At 38.0% G+C, this 24,847-nt stretch overlaps 1 protein-coding gene across 15 annotated transcripts in view; it reads right to left on the reverse strand.

Moving 5' to 3' along the window:
* The window catches only part of AGTPBP1 (ATP/GTP binding carboxypeptidase 1), a 73,344-nt gene that overhangs the window by 26,325 nt on the left and 22,172 nt on the right, over positions 1 to 24,847 (reverse strand). For 4 of the 15 annotated variants that reach the window (XR_012084355.2, XM_072992295.2, XM_072992293.2 and 1 more), the window contains exons 3-16: positions 22,641 to 22,768; positions 21,178 to 21,245; positions 20,615 to 20,678; positions 20,264 to 20,410; positions 17,484 to 17,615; positions 15,935 to 16,028; positions 14,679 to 14,716; positions 13,624 to 13,832; positions 8,901 to 9,078; positions 8,324 to 8,461; positions 7,270 to 7,367; positions 6,397 to 6,513; positions 3,665 to 4,368; positions 2,741 to 2,779 (exon numbers count right to left, since the gene is read on the reverse strand). Coding sequence is in view for 14 of the 15 variants with exons in the window: in XM_072992295.2 (XP_072848396.1) it covers positions 2,741 to 2,779; positions 3,665 to 4,368; positions 6,397 to 6,513; positions 7,270 to 7,367; positions 8,324 to 8,461; positions 8,901 to 9,078; positions 13,624 to 13,832; positions 14,679 to 14,716; positions 15,935 to 16,028; positions 17,484 to 17,615; positions 20,264 to 20,410; positions 20,615 to 20,678; positions 21,178 to 21,245; positions 22,641 to 22,768 (2,154 nt within the window). In the remaining variant the exon portion in view is untranslated. Of the gene's footprint in view, positions 1 to 2,740; positions 2,780 to 3,664; positions 4,369 to 6,396; positions 6,514 to 7,269; positions 7,368 to 8,323; positions 8,462 to 8,900; positions 9,079 to 13,623; positions 13,833 to 14,678; positions 14,717 to 15,934; positions 16,029 to 17,483; positions 17,616 to 20,263; positions 20,411 to 20,614; positions 20,679 to 21,177; positions 21,246 to 21,541; positions 21,956 to 22,640; positions 22,769 to 24,309; positions 24,433 to 24,847 lie in introns of those variants that run through there. The other 11 variants (XM_078386151.1, XM_020805844.3, XM_078386154.1 and 8 more) reach the window with 9 other exon arrangements.

Consider the following 24,847-nt stretch of genomic DNA (forward strand, 5'->3'; position numbering starts at 1 on the left):
GCATAATTAACTTGTAGACCGCCCAGAGAGTGCTTGAAGCTCAATGGGGTGGTATATAAGCAGCATGCTTTTGCTTTTTTTTTTTTTTTTTGCATTGTTGAAAGTACAAAAAGGCAGCTTTTAATGTTAACATGAGGTAAATCTTCAATGTCCAAGAAAAGTCTTGTTAAATGTTAGATATCACTGTTGTTTAATAACCACTGCCACAGAGCATCACAATCAATCATTTGTAAACCTACTTTGGAAACAATGCATCAGTTCATGGAAAGCAAAGGTAAAGGTAAAGGTTCCCCTTGACATTTTCAGTCGAGTCGTGTCCGACTTTAGGTGGCGGTGCTCATCCCGCTTTTCAAGCCATAGAGCCAGTGCCTGTCCAAAGGCAGTTTTCCGTTGTCACGTGGCCACTGTGACTAGGGAACAACGTTTTACCTTCCCACCGAGATGGTACCTATTTATCTACTTGCATTTGCATGCTTTCAAATTGCTAGGTTGGCGAGGAGCTGGGACAAAGCGACGGGAGCTCACTCCGTTACGTGGATTCAATCTTACGACAGCTGGTCTTCTGACCCTGCAGCACAGGCTTCTGTGGTTTAGCCCACAGTGCCACCACGCAAAACAGATAGGTAAATGTATAGGTTGTGCCTGTTGTGTTTCCTAACTACCCATCTATTGATATATAATGCCTCCTTTTTTCCCAAATCAAGGTGGTTGTTCTCTTTTTTTAGTGAGAGGTAATGGCTATCAATAGGCAGCCATGCATAGAAGTCAATATTATGGGCATCAATAATAAACTCTGAGGTTCTTTCATCCTGTACCATCTTTGAATGGATTTTCTGAAATAACCAACATGTTTTCTATTCTTACACAATTACGTTTCTGCAGTAGTTATTCTCATTTAATAACCATAACTTCAGCACTAACTGTACTCTGCTAGTACAAGCACCATATATTTTTACAACATGATTGGTATTTGCCATTATTTTTAAATAATGTTGCCTTATTTATTGTGTGACATTGGGCTCCATCCAATGTTACACCAGGAGTCCTTTATTTCCTCCATCCCACACAGTCCACAACACTGCTTCAGAGCAGATACAAGAAGAGGAGTAAGAGCAGCAGGACACTTTCTCTTTGTGTGCACATGTGTGTGTGTGGAGAGATTCTATTCTGTCAGTTATATCTGCTCTGCTGGTGGATGGACACCAACAGATAGGATCTGTAATAATTTTCCATGTTTATGGTAAATCCTTTCTGCTACAAAGAAATAATTTAAAAAACTTCTCCAAAGTATGAAATGGACTGTGCTCTAAAATATTGTGTTTCCCTGAAAATGAGACAGTCTTATATTAATTTTGCTCCAAAAACGCATTAGGGTTTATTTTCAGAGGACGTTTTATTTTTTTCATGGACAACTATCTACATTTTATTCAAATGCAGTCATATCATCTTCTTCTGGTTGCTGCACAATGGTGGAGGGTGGGATTTCACTTAACTGGGGCTTATTTTTGGGGTAGGGCTTATATTACGACCATCCTTAAAAATCATACTAGGGTTTATTTTCAGGTTAGGTCTTATTTTTGGGGAAACAGGGTAGCTAGCCTTGAAAGTATCATAGGATTCCTTTTTCAACCACATGCATATCTCTAAGCAACTAACAAATAACAGTAATCAAACTCAGAGCTGAATTTGGCAAAGGAAAAAAAGTAAAACAAGCAAACAAATGCTAACAAATTTCATTTTCCATTCTCTGTGTCTAAAATATAGTCCAGTGTTTAGTTTGGCCTCAGACATGGGATTCAGCAGTTAGGCCAAAACACAATCAAGCTGCTGTGACTTGATTGGCAGCACAAAGGGCATACCAAGGACAGCCACAAGGGAAGTACATGCTCATGGCCAGTGCTTATTCATGATGAAGCATGATCTGTCTACTCAAATAAGAGCAATGGTATGCAATGTAAGGCAAACAGTACACTGTAACCATTTCTATGTTTATCAGCAATTCAGCCATTAACCTAAGATTCTAAATATGAGCCAGTACTCCTAGTTGTCACCAGAGTTACACAAAAGAGTCAAGTTTCCAAGAAGAATCAGGCACAAAAATATCTCTGATGCATGGAAGACTAGCCCTCCTACTAACATAACATATAGCAAGGCCAGGGCCTTTGCACCTTACTATAGTGCAAACATTTTTATTTCACTAATAATGTGAGAAGAGTTCAGCTTCACATTATAATTTTGCAACGAAATTCTCATTTTAAGCATGGCCTCCCAATCCCCACCCACCCACCGCAAAAAAGGTACAAAGAAGTTTAACTTATCACATTGACATTTGCCCTTCATATGCTATTAACAAAACAAAGCTGGCACTCATGGTTCCAACAGCACGTTGTGTCAAGATCAACTTATCAACATGTCAGTACCAGGTACTACTATGTATTTGCACAGCACCAATAGTACCCTGGAATGTATTCCTCTGTACTACCAGAGCATAAGCTTTGGTGTCACACTGCATACTAAAGTAAATTCCATGCATCTTTGATACTACGAAAAAGAGATTTAGAGAAAGAAAAGAGAAAAAAAAACAAATCATTTGGCAGTGGTAGGATTTCCTGCCCTATCAGTTTGAAATATAAGGTTCAAGGAAACTGCACACACCCATTCACTGACAACTATGCCCAAAAAGGAGTTCAAGAAACCCCGATGTTATGAAGGAGAAATATCCAATATTTCTTTCACATACATCAGAGTTCGCATGTGACTGCCAGCCATTCTCTTCTTCCTTGTGGAAGAAAAGGAATAAAGTTTGAGATTAAAGTTTAAGAATTCTAAGACTTCTATATTCTGATAATGACGACGATGACAACTCTGATAGTAACAATGACAACAACAACAGTTCTTAGCACTTTACAGAGCATTTTATATATGGTGATCTGCACAACATCTCATTAAGATTATGATAACCTCACACAAACAATGGTAGAACTGATTTTAACAGATTGCTTAAGTCCCTCCAGAATATTCATGGAGTTCCAAAGAAATCTGAACTGGCGACCACCAAGGTCAGTCTTGGTATGGGAAATCCGGTATGTATCTTTCCCATTGCAAGAACTGCAATTTTGTCATATCATATAACTGAATTGCTATTTAAAAATATTCTACTTCAAGTTCTCATTGGGCTTCATTGTTAAAAAGTTTTATTTCATTAAATGAAAAAAAAAAACCTGTAGAGAAAACAGAATTGTACCTTCTCAAAAGATTCTCCCATAATAGCTTAATAAGAATAACTAAAATTATTCTTCGTTATTAGCAGAATCAAGTTTAATTCAGATTTCTACAATGGGATTTCCAATCATGGAATGTGGCATTCTCTAGTCTTGGTTCGTTTTGCTCTCTGCAACGTCTCCAGGATCTGCTTAACAGTGCTGGGGGAATGCTCTCAAACAACATGCTGGATAGAAAGAACAATTGTTTCATTCCCTCTTCCTTTCCATCCATAGAATTTTCACTGGATGCAAGTTCCTACTGTTCATGAATGAACTCTTTTGATCCAGACTAATGAGGTTTTTTAAAAAAATGTAATTTTATTGTGAATATTTCAGACACAAACACATAGTAAACTTCAACTACAGATTACTGAAAATGCTAGAAAAAATGACAAACTCACCTCTGCACACCATAAGGCCTTTCAAGAATAGGCTCTTTAAATGGAGGTGGAATGTGTCCAAAATAGTCTGGATAAGCCACTTCTGAATATTCAGGAACAGACTTTGTATTTTTAACTATTTCAATATAAAGTTCTGGATCATGAAGTTGTATTGTATCAGGCACCTCAAGCATCACTTGCTCTCCCACAGAATATGAGCAGGAAACTTCCTCGTCTTCAGGATCAGGTCCAGAACAGCATAGCTTTCCCAAATGCACAGGTCTTCCTTCAAATAAAACACTTCCACAAGATGACACTTGTTGAAGAGGCTTATTATAGGAAATTTCACTAAGGCTAGTTTTACACTCTTTTTTGTTCATGGCCCTTGTAGTATAAGAGCGTTCATTTTTGGAAGTATTTTGCAAAGAAATTCTGTCAAAATCTTTAACTATTTCATGGTTTAGGCACTGGCATGATGAAACATTCCTTTGATCACCTTGGTTCTGCAGGCTATTGTCTATGTTGTCATCATCCATTAGGAGACCCAAGAAAATTGGTCTTTTATTGCAGTCCTCGGTTTGTAGAGAATGACTCTCCTTCACAGGCATTTCAATTGCATGGTTTGCCAGAGACTGCTCTTCGCCAGCAGTAGGAACAACAATAGGCCTTCCTGGTCTTATGTTGGTTGAAAAAGGCTTTGGTTCCTTGGAAACTAAATCACATTCCTTACCATTTTAAAAAGGGAAGGAAAAAAGCAGGGATTGTTGCTAGAAATACTTAGATATCTGAATTCCACATTATATAAATAACAACAAAACAAGATAGGTCATGCCTAAGGGATTAAATATGATGTGGTAGGGGTATGTTTAAGAAAACAGAAGGAAAAAGCTTTTCTGGATAGAAGGAGCAATATACCTAGAAGCTAAGTAAAATATGGAGGAAGATGAGTCAACTGCAAGTGAGCTTGTCTGCAGACAAGCAGTGTCTGAAAAAACAAGGACACAAATGTACTCAGAAGTGAAGACCTTACACACTGATGCAGAAATTGACATAGAGATGTATCATAAGAACAGCTCTGCTGTATCAAGGTTTCAACCAAGATAATGTGGACATTATGGAAGTAATGTGGACACTTTTATGCAGAATCATGATGAAACCCTTCTTTGCCCTTAGCAAAAGGCAAACAACCACTACTCAGACATATATGGAGGTTCCTTCTAGTTACTATAGTTAATAATTATAATACACGACCATGAATTTTTCTAATCCTTTTAAAAAGCCATAACCACACAGAATAAGTATTTTTTTCTGTGCAGAAGTTACCACAATAAAATTTACTGGATAACAATAAGTTTTAATTTTATGAATTTCATTAATGTATGAATTGCACTGTATTGAGAAATGTATAATTATATGATCTTTCCTTCCATAGTTCATTTTTCTAAATGAAAAATGTATAGTAATCGTGCTCCAACATCTTGACTGTTTTGTTATTAATGAGGTTTTATATTCAGAGTATTTTTTTTACTCAGTTCAGCTTTATCCCACCCTTTTCCCACTATGGAAGAGAAAGAAACAAAGGATGTAATTATAATCCCTTGTTTCTTTCACTGTGAAACCGAAGATAGCACTCACTGGGATCCTAGGTAGCCTCCCATTCAGGCACAGGGAAGACTCATATATGCCTAAATTCAGCAAGGTGGGCGGACCACAAAAACAAAACAAAACAAAAAATCTATCACCTAAAGGAATATCTATTAAAATCTTTTATTTCTTGGCATTAAGAACATGTAAGATGATAAAAGAAAATTTTACCAATTGGTACAACTTCATCTTAGCAATTCTGAAAAGAAGAAAGTAGTTTTGGAAAAAGCATGCATTCAAGAAAAAAAAAGAAACAAGGAAAGACTACAGAATGGAGCAAGAAGTAAGGTAGAGATACTGTGGATACTAAGGGCTATAAGATCAATTTTAGAACTTTAGCTGTAGAAACTCATTTAGATTTTTTTCATGAAACTAGGGAAAAAGGAAGAAATGAAAGAGAGGAAAAAGAGAGATAGTCAGAAGTATAATGATGCTGCCTGAAGCTGTAAGAACAAAAAAAGTGTAATGGGAGGGGAAAGGGAGAAAAAGTCCAAATAAAAAAAAGGGGGGGGGAAATCACCCGAAAAGCAGATAGAAAGGGGAACCAAGAAGAGAGAGTATCACAGCAACCAACGGAGACAAAATGAACAGAAGCAGCAGAAATTTCAAAGAAGACAGCTGTGAAGAGACCATTAGGTGGCAAAATCTTAGGTTACAGTGGTTTCCATTAACTGAAGGCCACTCACGCAAGGAGTCTTGCAGTAAAGATGAAGGGACAGCAGCAAGAGGAAAAGGAGGTGGTCTAATTGAGTGTTTTTCTTTAAGTATGGGAAGATAGGTACAGGCCTGAAAGCAGAAGGGAAGACAATCAATGGGCATTGCTATGGAGAAAGAGGAGGGGGCATTCCAGGAAAGTCTCAAAGAGAAATTCTGATAGCTTAAGATCGCTACTTGACATTATGCATATATATTTTATGTTAAATACATTTATTAAGTTGCACTGTCGAATCTTCATAGCTTCATACTATTACTCTCTTATCAAGTTGCAACCTTGCAAGTTTGAATGTATAATATATTTCATTTGAATTAATAGCCCCATAAACTGTGCTTTATCTTGCCTGCACTTCTCATAAAATACACATTTCTTAATAAGACACCAATATCTATACCTGAAAATCCTCTGTAAGTTCTGGGAAAAAGCATTCATATATCTTCAGATCTTCTACTGATCGTCCTAATTCTTGCTTTGGTTTCAGTTTGTTGATATCAGTCTCTATATCATCATTCTAAGGAGAGGAGAAATCAATCTACATTATTGAAAGCCTCATGATACATAATAGTATTTTATACACAGACATTTGCAAATAAACTCTTGTAAACTCAAGAAGAAACAAAACAAACGCTTTTACTGCATTAATAGTGCACACTGACTGCATTTGCACAAAATGCTAAGTCACATTTTATAATTCTATCCCACAAAAGAAAAAAAGTCCATGAGAGATAGAGCACTCTCCACTTTCTTTTCTTCTTCCTCATGGTTCAGAGGTGGAATAAATGAGGATTCAGATTGGTTCTTTGCTAGGTATCAAAATACCGGTGATTAGTAAGCAAGCGAATTTTACAAACCTGTCTTGTTTCAGTCAAAGCACTTATTTTTGTGATCTTCATATGACATGAAATCAAAATACATAGGTAGCATAAAGAGGAATTCTAGCTTATTTCTGCTCCCAACTGCAGGATCTTGGGGTGACCGAGCTTGCTAAGAGATGGATGGTACTCAGTTAATAAGAACAGAAATTGAGCAGTTTCGGATTGTTTGCTAGAGTTCAGCAAGTTTGTGAAACATTACACTCAAAACACAGATTTGTACTTCTTTTCTACAAATCTAGATTAGTTTTCCCGGTACTGTTTTAACAAATCCTCTGTAGCTAAGAATTAGAATGTTTATGGTTTTGGAACATGATACATGGACAAGTAAATTTTCAGTACAAATATTTTCAGAAAAAGAGCACTGGTATTAGTTCTTCAATTCTATCACCAACCTTAAAATGTTGATCTATGTAATCTTCATTGTCATTTTCAATCTCAGATTCTGTCTCGGTGTCATCATTGTCATCACTTTCATCTACTACGTCATCCACTGTGATATAAAATTCTCTATAAGTAGGGCAGATGTACGTTTTCTACAATATGTACATCCCAGAAAAGAAATGATGCATGTGAAACTTTTCACTCACTAGCTGAAATCTAATACTACATTAAATTAAAACTTAATGAGACCATGACCTGCGTATTAAAGTACACAGATTTTTTGACTGTTAACAAAAACAATTTATACCACGCTTTTCACAGAAAGATGACAAAATCAACTAGTGGCACTCCAGTAATTTATAACATGCCTGTATGTACAAAGACAGCCTTCCAACAAAGACAAATAGAGTGAGCTTTGTTGGAGGTCTGGAGTGTAAGAGAATGATGTTGAACATCATGTGGAGTCAAATTCCATAAATGGAAGCTCCATTTCACAGAAGACATTTCTGTCCAAATTTTGGCAAGTGTCACTTCTTATTTTATTTATTTGATTTGATTTATACCCCACCCATCTAGACCAAAGGTCTACTCACTCAGCCCTTCGCATTAACCTTTTCAATAATATCCTCCAGCCAGCGGGAGGAGTGTCTTTTGGGCCTTATATAACTATTGGGGTCAGGAGATACATTATCTTCAATTCATCTCTTTCCATAGATGCTTCTCTAAATCCAAGCCAAAATTAATAGAATTTATAAAATGATCCACACAATTTGCTAATTTAACCATATTTTACTGCTGATTTGACACTTGTAAAAGTCTTTAATATTTTCACAGCCATTTGCGAAAACTATCAACTGCCAAATATCTCAAGCCATTCTAATAGATACTGGCAAGAAGGGATGAGCCACACATGCAGTTTCCACAATGCTACTGTGGACTATTTATTTATTGTTCTCCTTCTAAATTTAGAGTCAGTAGCATAGATTGTTTGTTACATCAGTCAACTTCATGAAGGGTTTTCAAAGGACTTCAAAAGGTAATGAATGGATTAGGTTGTATTATTACACAAATAGAAGTCAGGTTTCTTAGCTTTCTGCTTGATTTTCAGTGATTCCCTCCTTTCATTGCTGTCTTGGTCAAAATACCTCCCACAGTTCAGAACACTCCCAGCCTCCAGAGACAGCTTCTGGAGAGTACATGGAACTACCATGGAGGAAAGAAAAACAAACATTGCTTGTGCAAGCCTGCTTCTACTAGCACAACCATTGCACACAGACCACTGGAACAAGCTAAATTAATGTGAAATTTGTTTTCATCTCACTACATTATAGTGTGAACTCTTTCACTTAACAGATCAAAAGTAAAACTGGAGACTCAAATTTTAATCTCTTCTTTTCCAAAGGCAAATATTTCAATTATCTATGTTCTCATGAAACATAATATTTGCTATTCCTCCCTTTACAAAATGGAAGATAGCCTTAAATGAGAATATGTATTGAAATGTGTAACATTTCAATATTTTAGGATTACAAATAAAAAAGGCGTGGACAATTTTAGCCTTCTATATCTATACACTTTCCTTCAGTACTCTCATATGACAACAGCTACAGGCAAGACTACTACATTTCAAAATTAATCATACCTTCAGGAGGTAAACTATACAGCTGATACACTGGTCCATTAACAGGGATAATGGGTAGTTGAAAATGGAAAACACTTTTAATGGTTGGTAGCGGAAGACGATTTTTAGGATAGCATTTTCTCATTATCAGACTGGAAGTGTTGACAAGTGGATCAAGAGTTCTTACTGCAAGGCACTCCTATTACAACAAATAAATCATGATCAAATACAGTACTGCACCTTAAATATTTTACTATTTATGAACTATGCCTTTACTGTGGTAGTTAGTAGGTCTGAACTTTTAAGGACTTATATAATCTGATAAAGGTCCATTTGACACATTTATTTATAGTAGCAGACAAGCTGAAATATTGTCCCAATATAGGCATCTTCTTCTAGAAGGCTGCTTGAATATATCAACAAAAATTGCTGCCATATTTTAGAGTGGAAAAATTCATGCACAGTTTCTGCAGTGGAAAACCTAGCAGAGTGTGTGTGTGTGTGTGTGTGTGTGTGAGTGTGAGTGTGTGTGTGTGTGTGAGAGAGAGAGAGAGAGAGAGAGAAGTTAATGCTCAATTGCACTGAAAGCCTCTGCACATAAAATAGAGTTGCTGTTCATGCACAGAGAGTGATGATGGAGGGGGAAAGGGGTTAGCACACTCTCCTTCTTCAGTCATTCAGATTAAGTCTATTTTGAGCTCCTGAATAGATTAATTTTGTTCTGGGAGCCCACCAGATTGGTGCATATCTGAAGAAACATGAATACTGTAGCAATACATGATTAACAATTAAAAAAAACATTATGTGAAGGTGCAGAGAAAAAGAGTGAGCCGTCCGCGAAAGACAAAATGGAGGCAAAAGGAAAAGAAGGGAAACATCAGGATGTGGTTGAGAGTGGTGATGGAAAAGAAGGGTTTTTGACAGTTGAGGAAAAGGCAGGAAAGTTGGAGATATGTCTAGCTGAAGAAGAGTGGGAGGAGCAAGAGGTGTCGGTGTGGGAGGAGTGTAAAAGTGAAGAGGGGGTGGTGTGGTTTAGCACAGTGGTGGAGGAATATGAGAGGAAGAGGAAGGAGGAAAGACATAAGGCGTTTGAGAGGGTCCAACAACAAGGGCTTTTGAGGGATTTCCCAAATTTGAAAGTTGGCGGACTACTCCCTAATCACACAGCTGAGGAAGAGAAGCCAAAACGTATGGTAGCCCATGAATGGACTGTCATCGTGGCTCCGCAAGAGGCTGAGTTGCGTCAGGAGCAAGAGAATTTGACAGCACCCTTTCCTGAAAGACCGGACGAGAGGGGGAGGGTGAGGCACTCATGTTGTGGGATGATCTGTGCGATGAGGAGTGTCCCAGCCCCCGTGATCGGAGCCCAAGGAGTGACAAGGGGTGCTACACCACTAAGCCCATGGGACTACACCAAAAAATTTATTAATGTTAATAATGTCCTGTTGCCACAGTTGGAACCGACGTTGCCTTTAAGCGAAGTGCTGGTGGATGTTGGAGATAATAAAGTTTAAAGTTCTAAAGTTATCAAGACTAAGCCGTTATTATTTCCTGCCGAAAATGAGGGACCGCCTAAGGGAGGTAGCAAACTTCTTCACACATTCATAAACGCTATTGATGAGAATAGGCTCCCAATATAAATTACAATACGGCCACTGGTCCTCCTAGCTGGAGAGCAGAACTACTTCCTGACTGCAGTTCTCGAGAGATTTAATTCCTCACTATAAACATTAGATTGAGGTCAAACAATCTCATGTTGTGGCTTATCTACTGGTATCTGTGAAGATTCTCATTCATCCAGGTGAGGCTATCTGGAATTTGAGTCGTGGCAACTGGATTTCTTTCTTGTTAGGTTGAAATGTTTTGTTACTCATCCAAGCTGAGCTGAATGAGACTGAAGAAGCTGCTTGGATGAGTAGCGAAACATTTCAGCCTAATAAGAAAGAAGTCCAGTCGCCATGACTCAACTTCCAGCTTACCCACTGATCTTGCCACCATATTAGTAGATAAGATTTGTGGCTGGGGTAAAACAATGACTAAACAGGACCTCTGAAGACCTAAAAATAAACTGGGTTACCATTCTGGGTATTTATTGCTTTTAGTTCCAATATGTCCTGGAATCTAAGAAAGTAAACAAAATGTAATCCTAGAAATGAACAGTCAGTGTTTGAAAGCATATGACTAAACATCAAATTTCTAAGCACCCAAATTTAATGTAATTCAAATCAAATATAATTTCAAGAAGTTCTGCATTACTCCAGCTGGGCACTCTCTTGTTACATACTGTTGGCTATAGATGAACACTACTCTTGGCTATAGATGAACACTAACTGCTTCCACATAGCTAGAGAGAGTACATTCAGTAGTATCTCGCAAGACAACGACCTCGCATAATGACGAATCCGCATAATGACAAGGTTTTGTGACTGCCATTGCACTTTGCAAAACAGTGATTCCTATGGGGGAATTTCGCTGGACGTTTTGGTCTGTGCTTCCCCAGACATTTTTTTTCGGGACCGATGCTTAGTAAGAGGTCGATTTAACAGCTGATCGGCAGCTCTGCAAATGGCTTCCCTAGGGTGTTTGGGACCGATACTTAGCAAGAGGGCGATTCAACAGCTGATCGGCGGCTCTGCAAAATGGCTTCTCTAGGGTGTTTTCTTTCGCAAGACAGCAATTTAAAATGGCTTCCATATGGGCGAACTTCACTGGGCGATGACTATTTCCCCCATTGGAATGGATTAAACGGGTTTCAATGCATTCCAATGGGGAAACACTTTTCGCAAGACGATAATTTCGCTAAACAGCGATTTCAATGGAACACATTATCATCATCTTGCGGGGCACCACTGTATAATTAAGAATATACACACATTCATGTAAAAAGTGCTCCCAAAATTCAGAAAATGGGCACAGAAGCCAGGCAAGTAAATGGCAAATCCAAAGATGCTTCCTGATACTGATTTTAGCATTTTAGCTTCCTGTTGTGTATGTGAAATACTGTTCAGTCCCAGGAAAAAGAGACAGTGCACTACAGAAACTGTTGAAAGGTCCTCTCTTTCAGTTTTGACCCTAATTCTGATCCTAGCCTTAGCCACACTTTAAGCAAAGGTGCATAACATTTTACCCGTTTACCACAGCCCATTAATAGACGTGGTTAAAAGAAACTTGTACTTGTTCTTTTAATAAACCTTGTAACAGATAATGTAAACTAGCAAGGGGGATATCCTGCATCACCCCCAGCTCCACCCTGACACCCACTTATTTTATTTATTTAAAATATATTTACCCCAACTTTTTTCTTTAGAAGGACGCAAGGTGGCTTACATCATTAAAAGAAAATCTTTAAAGCTAAAAACTTTAAGTACACAAATATAAAAAAAAAGAGTCAAACATCAACTACACCAGTGGTTCTTAACCTTTGTTACTCAGATGTTTTTGAACTGCAACTCCCAGAAACCCCAGCCCGCACAGTTGGTGGTGAAGGTTTCTGGGAGTTGCAGTCCAAAACTCCTGTGTAACCCAAGGTTAAGAACCAGTGTACTACCTAAAGATAGTAAACAAAAGCAACACCAAAAATGCATTAAAAGCAGTTAGGCACAACCATGCATTAAAAAACCCCACTAAGGTAGCCAGCCGTTAAGGGAAAGCTTGTCTAAGAGAAAGATCTTCAGCTGCTTGTGGAAGGACAGCAAGAATGGGGCCAACCTGGACTCCTGTGTGAGGAAGTTCCAAGTCTGGGAGCAGCAACAAAGAAGGCTCTCAAAGTTTTGGCTACCAAATGTATGTGTAATGGGGTCATTTGAGGCCATTCCTTCCTACTTGTTGCAAGCACTGGTGGGGATGCTGTTCAAAACCAGACATGACTATCATGGAGGCTGTTGTTGGTCATTTGGAGAAGAAAAAAAGGGGGGATGTAGTACATCTCTGAAGTTCAGAGGGGGCACAGTCTAGGGCAGGAATCTCCAAACATCTGACTGTGAGCGCCAAACTGGATATTTTCAACATCTTTGAGGGCCGAAGGAAAAGGAACATGTGCGCCCACATGCCCCCTGCCTGCCTGTCTGCCCCCCACCTGCCCATCCCCCACCCACCCGTGTGCACAGGCTCAATGGTACGGGCTGGATAAAATGGCAAGGTGGGCCGGATGTGTCCTCATAGTTTGCAGACCCCTGGTCTAGGGGGAAAATTATTTATAGTTCACTCTGAATATTTCTGAAAATCATGTACATTATGTAAGATGTATGTAATTTCAAAGGTCACGGTCATACTGTCAACAACTGTCCATAAGGGCTATCAAGCTTTTGTTTCCTTCAGCTGGCCATCGCAAACATAGCATGCACCTATCTGCACAAATGATAATTTAACCAGGTAGAACCAGCTGTACAATGGGCGGTCCAGATCTCTCTTAGGTGATTACATAAATCAGTGGGACTAAGAATTTAACTGTAAGATCTGGTGCTTAACCTTGCTTATTCCCTCCTTCCTTTTGTGTTGTGTAACCTTGTGGGGGGGGGCTTTCTAGTTTTTATCATTTGTAAGCTCTTCTGAGCACCTTTTTGGCTGAGTAGTACAGCAAAAATGCTGTGAGTAAATAGAGGATTAGTGAATGTAATTAATGTATTTCCCTGCAAAACAAAATGAAGAGTAGTAATTGCACATTTTTAAAGATTTTAGCCATTAAGTATGTTTCTACTGACATCTTAATAGTACAATATACTTATCTATACTCATAAAAACTTACTTGTGATGTGTTATATAGAATTTTCATCCCATTGACATCAAGGAATGCTTTCCGTCCCAACTTGATGTTTGTAATACTTTTAATACACTGCAATATTCCCTTGCGGATCAACATGTGTCTATGCCGGCTATCATGACGGTGCCAATCAACATAAATTGTTAAGAGCATTTGGATATAGCCTCTGTCTACAGCTCTCCTTGCATTTGTTTCTTGGGGGAGGGAAGACATAAGAGTCATCAACAAACTCTGGAACAACTAAAAAGTGTCAAGCAGGAAAAATTCTAATAACCAATTTTGCTTCTGCTAGGATGAAAACAATTCCACACTTATCCTGGCTCTCTGATAAACCACCACTGTCTTGTTTTCTTACTACATTTGAAGGAAAAACATTTAAAAACCAGCACAAGGATTGGCTGTTAAAGATGCCAGAAACTGACAAGCCAAGACAAAGTATCTGCATAAATAGTATGACACAAGAATTGACCATGGAGGTTCATATACAAATCTGTACTCAGAATTCAATTACCCGAGTGGCTCTGGGAGAGGTTAAATACCCTTTCTTCCTAGCCTACATCATAGGGGTTATTGCATGTGTTAACTAGGAAGGTGCAACAACAATATACATTTAGCTACATTGGAAAAAGTTTAGATAGAAATTGTTATCTGAAATAAAAATAACAACAACAACCTAAAGAATGAACATGGTTCAAAATTCTGCTGCAGAGTTATGATAGTGGCCAGTATAACTCTGCAACAGGATCTTGCCCATGGTGAATACTGAGGAGCAACAGTTATTATTCCAGAGTGTGGATAAAAGATCAATGCTGTTTCTGCATTTTAGTTCTATTTCCCTGTTAAAACCACCCACCATTCTCACCATTATAAAAGGCAATACATAAAAGGATTTATTCATTTTCAAACTGAAAATGAACATTGTATAATATAATTCACAATGTTAATTTTCAGTTTTCACTCTGCAATTGTCAAGCAGCATAATTTATCAAATTCTGGAGGTTCTAAAATAATTTTAATAAAATATGGCACTATATACTTACTTGATTTTAGCAATGCAGCAAGAGTATCTAAAGCGACCCTGTGAATATAAAAAAATTGATTGAAAAAGACAAGGAATTTAGGTGACATTCCTGCTAGTAGTTAAGCATAACACTGCAATCCTAAATTATAACAATATGATAATCCTTTGAAAAGTTAGTAATAATATTCATTCAAAGCATTTTTGTTCTGTAGCCCACAGAATCTGTTCCCTGTACAGCAGAATGTATATGCAAAATCCAGATACAGTACTGGTGTATTTTGAAAGGCTATTTCCTATGGCTACAAACATCCTTGTTGCAAAGTCTTTTAAGGGAAGTTATTCACATTTTATAAAAATAGTGAACCTTCAGCTCAAGTACTCAATTTCTATGTTACTTGTGTATCCAAGAAAGAAGTAATCCTTTAAAAACTATTATCATACGCATTTCTCTTCTTAATTATTTATTTATTTTTTATATTTTATTTGGTACAAAGAAAATAACCTAGCTGCTTTAGTTGTGACTTGCAAAACTAATAGAATAACTGCATGCTCTTGAAAGTCTAATCCAGTGACGGCAAACCTTCTGGGCCCAAGTGCCCAAACTGGAGGGACCCCAGCAGGCAGCAGGCACAAAAGTGGCGGCTGAAGGGGGAATCCTGAGGATAGAGGTGCCTTGAGACCCCACTCCGGATCTGCCACCAGCACCAGCTGCTCCAGATCCTGGCCTGCCACCTGTCAGGGTGCCAGCACTGCAGCTGCAGCCGCCTTCTCAGGTTTGGCTGCCGGGGGGGAGTAGCGATCTGGCAACTTATGGCTCACATGCCCACAGAGAGGGTTTTGCATGCCAGCCGTAGCACGCCGTGGCATTGCTGGCCTAGTCTAAGGAAGTGGATTCTAACATCATCATCATCATCATTGAACTGCAGAGCTGGAAAGGACCCTATGGATCATCAAGGCCAGCCCATGTCAAGGAGGCACAGTGGGGAATCAAACTCCCAATCTGCAGCCAGATACCTAAACCATGTTGAAATTAATACATCAGTGTTTAAGATGCCATGACTCTTCGGTTTTTATTTCTGTAATATTTCATGAAAACCATAAGAAACTGAATACATCTTTCTCAGTATCAGGTCATTTAATAAAATGATGTTAATTTATCCTTAGAAATTATAAGCATTCCTTACTTTAAATGCCATATGGACTATGTTTAAAACAAATAATGGCCACAATACTGAAAATATGCATACTTTAAAATATATTCAATATTCTACTCACTTCATAAGGCCTGTATTCTTCTTGCTAAACGGACCAATTATCTTAAATATCAATTCCACAACTCCATTCTTACCCAAAGAGACAGCATTTACAGCTGAAAATAAAAGACCATATATTTACACTGAAGTGCCGATAACAATGTGAATATCTGCATTTAAAATATCATAAATCAAACCAACACACCATCTTATCCATTTGTATTTCATTGAAGCATGATAAAAATACCAAAATCAAAACACTGATCTTGGTCAATCACTGTACGGAAACTGCATAGTGAAGTCTCAGGGGACTAAATGTGTATTCAACAGCAATGGGAAACCTCTGGCACATGGGCCAGATCTGGCCTGAATTGGACAAAAAAGGCTGTTTAAATATTATGTTGCTATTATATTGCAGGCCTATTAATGAAACAATCTATTTGATTGCATTTGTTCACTAGTTACTCTTACCCTTACAACATAACTGTACAGTTAAAATATTAAGACATAAGACATAAGACATAAGAAATTTATTTGTCATTGCGCTCACAAGTGGGTGCAACGAAATGAGGTGCTCTTCCCCAAGGTAAAACTGGACAACACTACAAAAAAAAGTTAAAATATACACAACTTTCACCATCCAAATATACAGTAGATACCCCGTTTTCTCTCAGCAATTAAAATTCCACCAAAAACCTATGGCCCCGCATTTAAACTCAATACTGCACTTGGGTAAAAACTGTTCTTGAATCTGCTTGTCCTTGCTTTCAATACCCTGAATCTCCTTCCTGATGGTAATAGTTTAAAGAACTGATATCCCGGATGAGAGGAGTCTTTCAGTATGTTAGATATCTTCCTCTTACATCAGAAACCTTATGACAGACACACAGAAGGCTTAAGTGCAAGCTACTTGTATACAAAAGGAACTGTTTGTTATACAGGCACTAATCAAGAGCATTTAACTTTTAAGGGTATTGGTGAGGTAATGCTAATATTTTTGTAATCTCTGTTAAGAACGTGGAAACAAGCTACAAAATTTGCATTCCCTCTCCTGATATCAACTCCCCTCCTCTTTACCTAATATTAAACACTGCTTCAGCATTAGGTCAATGATGGCTAATACTAACTTGAGATTGTTAACCATGAGAATCAAGATTAGTATTAAGCTGTGAATAATGCAACATATAATTGTGAATAAAGCTCACAACATCCTTCTTCCACCAACAAATGTAGAAAGATCACCATACTATTGTCTGGCCATCCAATGATACAATACCTAACTCAAGGGTGTCACACCATACAGGATGCATATGAAATGAACTTCTAAAAGTATATGAGTCAGGTACTGGAACAAGAGACAGGGATAGAGCCTCTGCACCTATAACTACAGGCAAGTTGTGTGCTGTACTTGTTATGTTCCTGAACACATAGACAGTGTGCATATTTTTAATGTATCCAAATATATTAGTTTTCACTGCTAATATTAATACAGCAAGACTGTACTTTTATCCTGTATATTAAACACGTCCATAAGTAGAAACATGTTAAGGGAAAAATATCATGGTACTTACAGTTAGTTGAATATACTCGTAGCACCTGGAGACAAGGTAGTATTAGCCTTTGATTCTGCAAGTTCTGTTTCACTATATTTAGAGTAATATTTAAAGCACCACTAATTCTGGCTTTTACTCCAATTTTTTTATCTGGAAATTCAAAGGAGACAGAAACATTAGTACATATGCCAACTGAAATTTAGATCTAAATAATTCATTGAAAATAGACATGGAATTTTTGTATTATTCATACTTCAGACCCCAGAATTTGCCAAGAAATCCCCTAACTAGAATTCTGGGAACTGCTGCCAACAAAATCAAAGTTATCAGAGGAAGTTTTCAGTTTCTCAAACATGAGGAATGAAGCCTCTGTCAGGAGCCATTAAGTTCCTATGAAGAAACAGGAAATAGGAGCCCGCAGCTAAGCTCCATGGGAGCTGCAAGAGATTAGGTGACTGATGGTGTCCCTGCCCATTGGGCTCCCTACAGGGTGCCTCAAAAATATTTTTTTTCACCATTGCTCCATGTGGTAGCTAAAAAAGAAAGAAAGAAAGAAAGAGAGAGAGAAAGAGAGAGTTTTGTGTATTCAAAGTGTATTCAGAGTGTATCTTGCAACATGACAGGTATCACTTGAGACAGAGCTATCATCATTATGAAGTCCTGAGCTACTCCTGATGAAGTGATCTTATCAAGGATGGAAAAGTCCCCCAGAACTAAAGCTACAGGGACTCCAGCGTCTTGGGTAATTCAGGAAAGGAGACTGTTATGTTACAGTATGAGTAGTATGCCAAACCCTATTCTATCCCAGGAAGTCACCTTCAGTTATACAAACTCAAATCCAAAATGCAATGGTACGCGTCACCAGGTTGACAGGGATGGAATTATAACAGATCGCTGCAACTCTGCCTTCACAGTCCCAGATATTTCCTGTTGTGGAACTGAGAATCCAGGAAGACAGACCTGAGAGAGTTTAAGCCACTCCCCCCAATTCCAGCTAGCCAGATCCTTATACTTTGGGCCAAGTTAGCACTTTCATCCAGGATAGATGTCGCTTTTCCATTCACTGATTTGGCATTCAGCAGCACTATTTTCAATTCTGGGTGCTTGTCATGAAGATTATGCAGGCTATTTGAAGTGGGGACAGTTTGAGAGGAAACAACAGCCAACCGCCTTCCACAGTCCGTAGCTGCTGTGCTCCCCTTGTGATACAGTATAGGAAAAGTTCCCTCCTAACCAGTGCACTGAATGAGTTTAGCCATATAGTCTGGTACTGAAAATCTTCTGTGTGGAGCTCAGCAGTCCCATGATAACTTTTTAGTAACAAAATCTCAACTCCAGGAAGAGACATGCACAATGTAAAACCAGTACTGTACTTCTGCCTTCAATTTGTAGACCAATGCAGTGTTAACAAAGTCATTCAAACAGCAATCTGCATCAAATGGGTTCGAGATTCACTTTATTTTGCCCAGCATGTTTATCAAATGAATCTAACAATCTTCACCATAGTCAAGCAGTTGAATGCAAGTTACCTATTACTTGCTTTCCCATTAGATCTTGTTATCCTTTCCCCTACCTACACCACAGAATCCAGTTCCAGATCTGAAGACAGATGAATTGAAGAGAAAGTGAGATGGGGGAATCCCTATTTATTGGACAAGATGCACCGCTGCACTAAACTATCACAGCTTTTCAGAATCAGCAGTACAACATCAGGGTAAGTTCTCAGGAAAATGGCATGACAGAAAAGAAACAAGTACAGGTGTTAATAAATCTACAAACAGTGTACTGTTGTAGTTCTTGTACTGTCATGACATTCACCCAAAGAAGGCAAATGAGCCTTATAGAACAAAAAAGCTAGCACTGGACAGCCTGCTTCTGCTGCTGCTGAAAGCATAATTTGTATACTTCACTGTCATCAGGAGTGTGAAAGATCCTTGCCTCAAGACTACTGAAAAGCAGTGATAGATCCTCCCCACGTTCAATGCAAAACAAACTACAAGTCATAAGTGAAGAAATTGCCAGATGCAACTGCCATTTAAACAGTTCCATTCTCCAACCAAGTTGCAGCCTTTTGTATTAACTCAGTTTTCAGGAAGTCTTCACATACAATTTTCATACATGGAGCACTTCATTTAGAAGTTTTAAATAACCATAATTGAGTCCCTGAATGCTGGGCTTTACTGAATAAGTCTATTTTGCAAGTTTAAATGTTTTTAGCTATTCAATGTATTTTTATTACTATCATAGTTTAATTTTTTTTAACGGTATAATTTACTGTGTTTTTAATTTTACTGTACTTGTTTTAACACTGTGAGTCGCCTTGAATCTCCTCATCAAGAGAAAAGCTACATATGAGAGAAATAAAATCAAATAAACTATCAGTGCATGGATAGCATCATCCAGGCTATTTCTGAGCTTGTTATAATTAAATGTGGAACAAGACAGAACCCAGGGCTCTTTTGCAATTGCGGAGGTAATTATAGGGCTATTCATTTATTTAAGTAGGAACGCTTGTGCATAAGATAAAAAATTTCATTTGCTTACATAACACTAGGTTATCAAAATTAATGGCATCATTCTCTACAATTCCAACAAAATCCTAATCCCTTCTACCACATCCCAAACCCTGCTGCCTTTGCACCTTTTGGCACCCACCTATTCATCAGTATAAAATCAGCACTCTTATTCTACGCATAATGTAGAACATAATTCAAGTAGTTGATGGTGTGTGCTTTTCATCCAGCAGTACTCACCATAAGGTAGCAGCTATAATGGGAATCTATTTAGGCTCTGCTCACCTTTTGGACCTACTTTTGCAAGAAGAGAATGAAGTAGCACCATTAAGTCTTCATTTGGTGGGGATTCTTTACTGACATTCACAAGCAACTGCAATAAAATCTGTGTACCTCCTCTAGCAACAAGAACACTTGTTCTGCGGTTGCTCCCTGGAAATAAAGTATTAGTGATCAGCACAAATCCCAAGACAGACATTTTTATCATACGGTGATTATAAATTACATTTTCTTGATGTCAGAAAATATAGATTGCATTTTAAATTATGTGGGGTCATCAAAATAAATATTTATGAGAGGAGAGGAACTATAGACTCTGAGGGATAATAAAAATTACAGTTTAATATGAAAACTTACCTACTGCCACCAGCTCAATTAAGATATTTAATATATTCAGTGTAGTTTGGAGATCTCTAGTATTCTGAAATGATTTAATATTAAATATTTAATTATATTTACACTGCATCTTCCATAACATATATAAATGCATGCACCTAAAGCTGTAAAAATTACAGTTTGCAATTAAAAATTGTTCATAATGGTTAACACTTACACTGCAACAATCCTCTTTTGGAATCAAGATATATAAAAGTAAACACAGCTATATTTTATATATAAAAAGTACATATCTGTTTGTCTCCGATATCAATTTGATTTTAAAAGAATAAACTTTGGCTATATCATGCCTTAGGTTTTTATCGACAGCAGTACTAATCAAATAAACACAACTGTCGTTTATTTAAAATATATTTAAAACATCTTCAGATTGTATATTAAGTTCTGATTCCTTTTTAAAAAATCAATGAATATAAACTAACTACTATTGGAATCAAGTTTTCAAACTGCAAGAAATTTAAATCACAATGGCCCCTCCAATTCACTATAAATTCAGACTATATTTAAAAAGCAACATATACTACCTCTAAAGTTGTGAGAATAACTTCTATTCCTGTTGAACCTTTGGCAGTCATTTCCTTCCTGATTTTTTCTGAAAGTTAAAGATGTACATTTTTAAAATATAAAAATATGAGGAAACTAATTGCAAACATGGATGAGTTAAATGTGTGGAAAATACTATCACATTACTAAGAACACAAAAACAACACCAATTAACTAATGGCAATACTAACAGATTTAAATTTCAGAAATGTAGAGATTAAACACCTTCAGCACTCTATAATGTTTTGTTGTTTGTCCCACTTGCTTCCTTTACCAGCAAGAGCTGCTTTTTCTGACTTTCCCACAGTCCTGCTCTTGGTTAAAACTCCTATAAGAATAGTTTACCTTCCTCTCACTGCTCATAGCTTCCAAATGTTCTGTGGTCTCTCTTCTCTAATCCATAAAATCAGGAGCTCAAAGATAAGATAGAAAAGTATCAAGTACATTAAGACCTAAGTGTCTTTAAACTCAATAGCTTAAATCTCCATAATTGAATGAAAAGGCTATCTATACTGTACTAACTGTAGACTACTAGTAACTGAACTGTGCTTCTTTTATGTTTGCTCAAGATAATACACCTTCTAAGAAAAGGGGAAAGTGGTCAGTCCCATCTATACAGTACACTTGACTCAGCTTATACAGTGGACCCTTGACTTACAGACGGCTTGACTTACAGACTTTTTGAGTTACAGACTTCTCTGGCCGCAAAATTTAGGTTTGACTTGCAGCCTGAGAATTGACTTACAGACCAGAAAAAAACCAAAATGGAACAAAAACGGCCTGTTAAGGGATTAATCGGTTTTCAATGCACTGTAGGTCAATGGAGACTTGACCTACAGACTTTTTGACTTGAGAACCGCCTTCCAATATGGATTAAGTTCTCAAGTCAAGACCCCACTGTAGTCTGAACACAGCTTTTTGCTAGTGTACTCCTGAAATTGGCAGGACATACAGAATATATCCAAGAACTGAAAAAGAAATCAAAAAGCAACCTGAGTTAATGGTTGATTTCAATATACAGTGGTGCCTCACTTAGCGATGTTAATCCGTTCCGGAAAAAACATCGCTAAGTGATTTAATTGCTAAGTGATATTAAAAAGCCCATAGGAACATATTAAAATGCGTTTAATACGTTCCTATGGGCTAAAAACTTACCTTAAAGCGAAATTCCTCCATAGCGGTGGCCATTTTGGGTGCCTCTAAAGCGAGGCAAATCAGCAGCGGCCATTTTGTTTTTGTGGCAGCCATTTTGGAACCGCTGATCAGCTGTTTTAAAAAGTTCACTTTGCCATGATCGCTTCCCTGCGATCATCGCAAAGCGAATTTTAGCCACAGGGGACATTGCTAAGGGATCGCTCCAGCGATGGCCAAAAGTCCATCTCAAAGTGATTTCATCGCTCAATGGAGCGATCGCTAAGCGAGGCACCACTGTATATTTATTTACCTTGACTTTGAGCCAGGTGAAGAATTTTTGATGTAACATATCTGGCAGCATCTGCATCCACCAAGCATTCTGCATTGATCTTCTCAAGCTGCGCCAAGAGGCCCACGATACGAGAACTGTTGGTTAAACTACACAAAATCATTAAATGAACATATTTAGATATTACAGGCATTTTTCAGAGTACAGAGTGAAAAACTCAGAGCAAGTTAATTACTAACCACAAGATGCCTGTATAGAAGAAGCATACTCAGACTAGGCATTCACCTGCTGTTCCTATGCTTTCTTTTCTTGTAAGTAGTGGGAAAAATGAAACAGAAAAAATATATAGAGAAATACATATTTATCATTAAGCTGGACATTTAAGGTGGATCTAGATATTAAATGACTGCTCCAAATGAGTTCCAAATAAATTCTGCCTATACTGGGACAACAGAAACAAAGAGGAAGAAATTATAGGGAGGCTCAACAAATATAAGAAAAGTGTTTTCTTTTAACTCCTTTGATACTTGCAAACCCCTATCCAGGGAGGTGGTGGTGGATGACGTCAAATTGAACTCACAATGATATACTGTACATTAGAGATAGGGATATTCATATACAAATATCCCCGCACAGGTGGTGTTAATGAGGGTCCAGCCCCATGGGGCCGGATGGTCAACTCACTAATCTGCTGTGGACGCGGACAGCGCGATTCTACCAATGACTCCGCAGCACGCAATCTGCTCACCACTCCTGGCAGGAGGCGGGAGGACATGCCTCACTGCAAGGTTGAAAAGTGGTGAGCTGCAGATTGTCGCTGTGGAGCCACTGGTAGAACTGGGCCGTCTGCAGTAGATTCCCCATAGATAACGGTATCCATGGGGGATCACTTCCAAGGCCCTGCCTTGGATGCAAAAAAATTAAAAAAGGTGGAAATATCCAACACTATACAAGGTCTCCGGCTCCTTCTAATGGGCAATTATAGTAAATACATCTTGGGGGAAGTCATTTAGTATTTTCAGGAAGCGGATAAGTGAATGAGTAAACAGTGATCCTGTGGAGGGGGGGGGGGGTCCTACTGTATATCGTTTTGGTGCCAGTAGTTGTAATTAACCTATGAGGATTCAGATTAGTGACAGATTTATTCACAGTCCAAGTTAACTGTAAAGTAAAGGTAAAGGTTCCTCTTGACATTTAGTCAAGTCGTGTCCGACTCTAGGGAGCGGTGCCCATCCCCGTTTCCAAGCCACAGAGCCAGTGTTTGTCCAAAGAGTTTCTGTGGTCACGTGGCCAGCACGACCAGACACGGAACGCCGTTACCTTCCCACCATGGTGGTATCTATTTATCTACTCACATTTGCATACTTTCCAGCTGCTAGGTTGGCAGGAGCTGGGACAAACGACGGGAACTCAATCCGTCGCATGGATTCGATCTTACGACTGCAGGTCTTCTGACCTTGCAGCACACAGGCTTCTGCGGTTTAACCCGCAGCGCCACCATGTCCCTTTAAAGTTAACTGTAATATTACTCAATTAGGACAAAGTGCATTATGAAACAAATCACCTTTGTTGTTATCAGGTACCCAAGTACCTCTAGACATCTATAATGAACTGAAAAATTCACATCTATTTAGAATTAAATATAGTCTTTCAGCGTAGTTTAAGACACAAACCAAAAAAAGGATATCACCTTTCTGAGGACACTGTATGCCAACACCTCCTTTTTTTGCCCCAGCTCCACCCCAAGTAGTTAGCATTTTCTGCATATTAAATATGCTTAGTCCTCAGTTAGCCATTTCTGGGAGTCATGCTCTTCCATATACTTTTAGGATTTTTTTTTCTCAAACATTTTTCTGAGGTGGTATTTCTGTAAACAGTCATCTCTGAATATCAGAAATAAAGGAAATAATAGATTTAAATAGTTTTCTTTACATAATCATTCTAAAAACACAAGAAACTACTGTTGCCTTTTAAGAACATAGACTATAATCCATTCTGCTTGTCGACGTGTAATACAGCTACCTAGCAAGTAATTTACTGTATACAGATGAAGAAATATTGGTTATAAAACAAAAGTATATATGGCATTAGTTTAATAAACACTGTCAGTGTATGTATAACAAGGCTATTATGGATTGCCATTTCTTGGTCTGCAGTTATAAAACATTTCCACTGCTAGTAGTATTGTTCAGTATTTAGAGTCAAGTAGCTACACTATTGTATTCACC

Source organism: Pogona vitticeps, chromosome 2 (genome assembly GCF_051106095.1).
Source record: "Pogona vitticeps strain Pit_001003342236 chromosome 2, PviZW2.1, whole genome shotgun sequence".
NCBI lineage: Eukaryota > Metazoa > Chordata > Lepidosauria > Squamata > Agamidae > Pogona > Pogona vitticeps.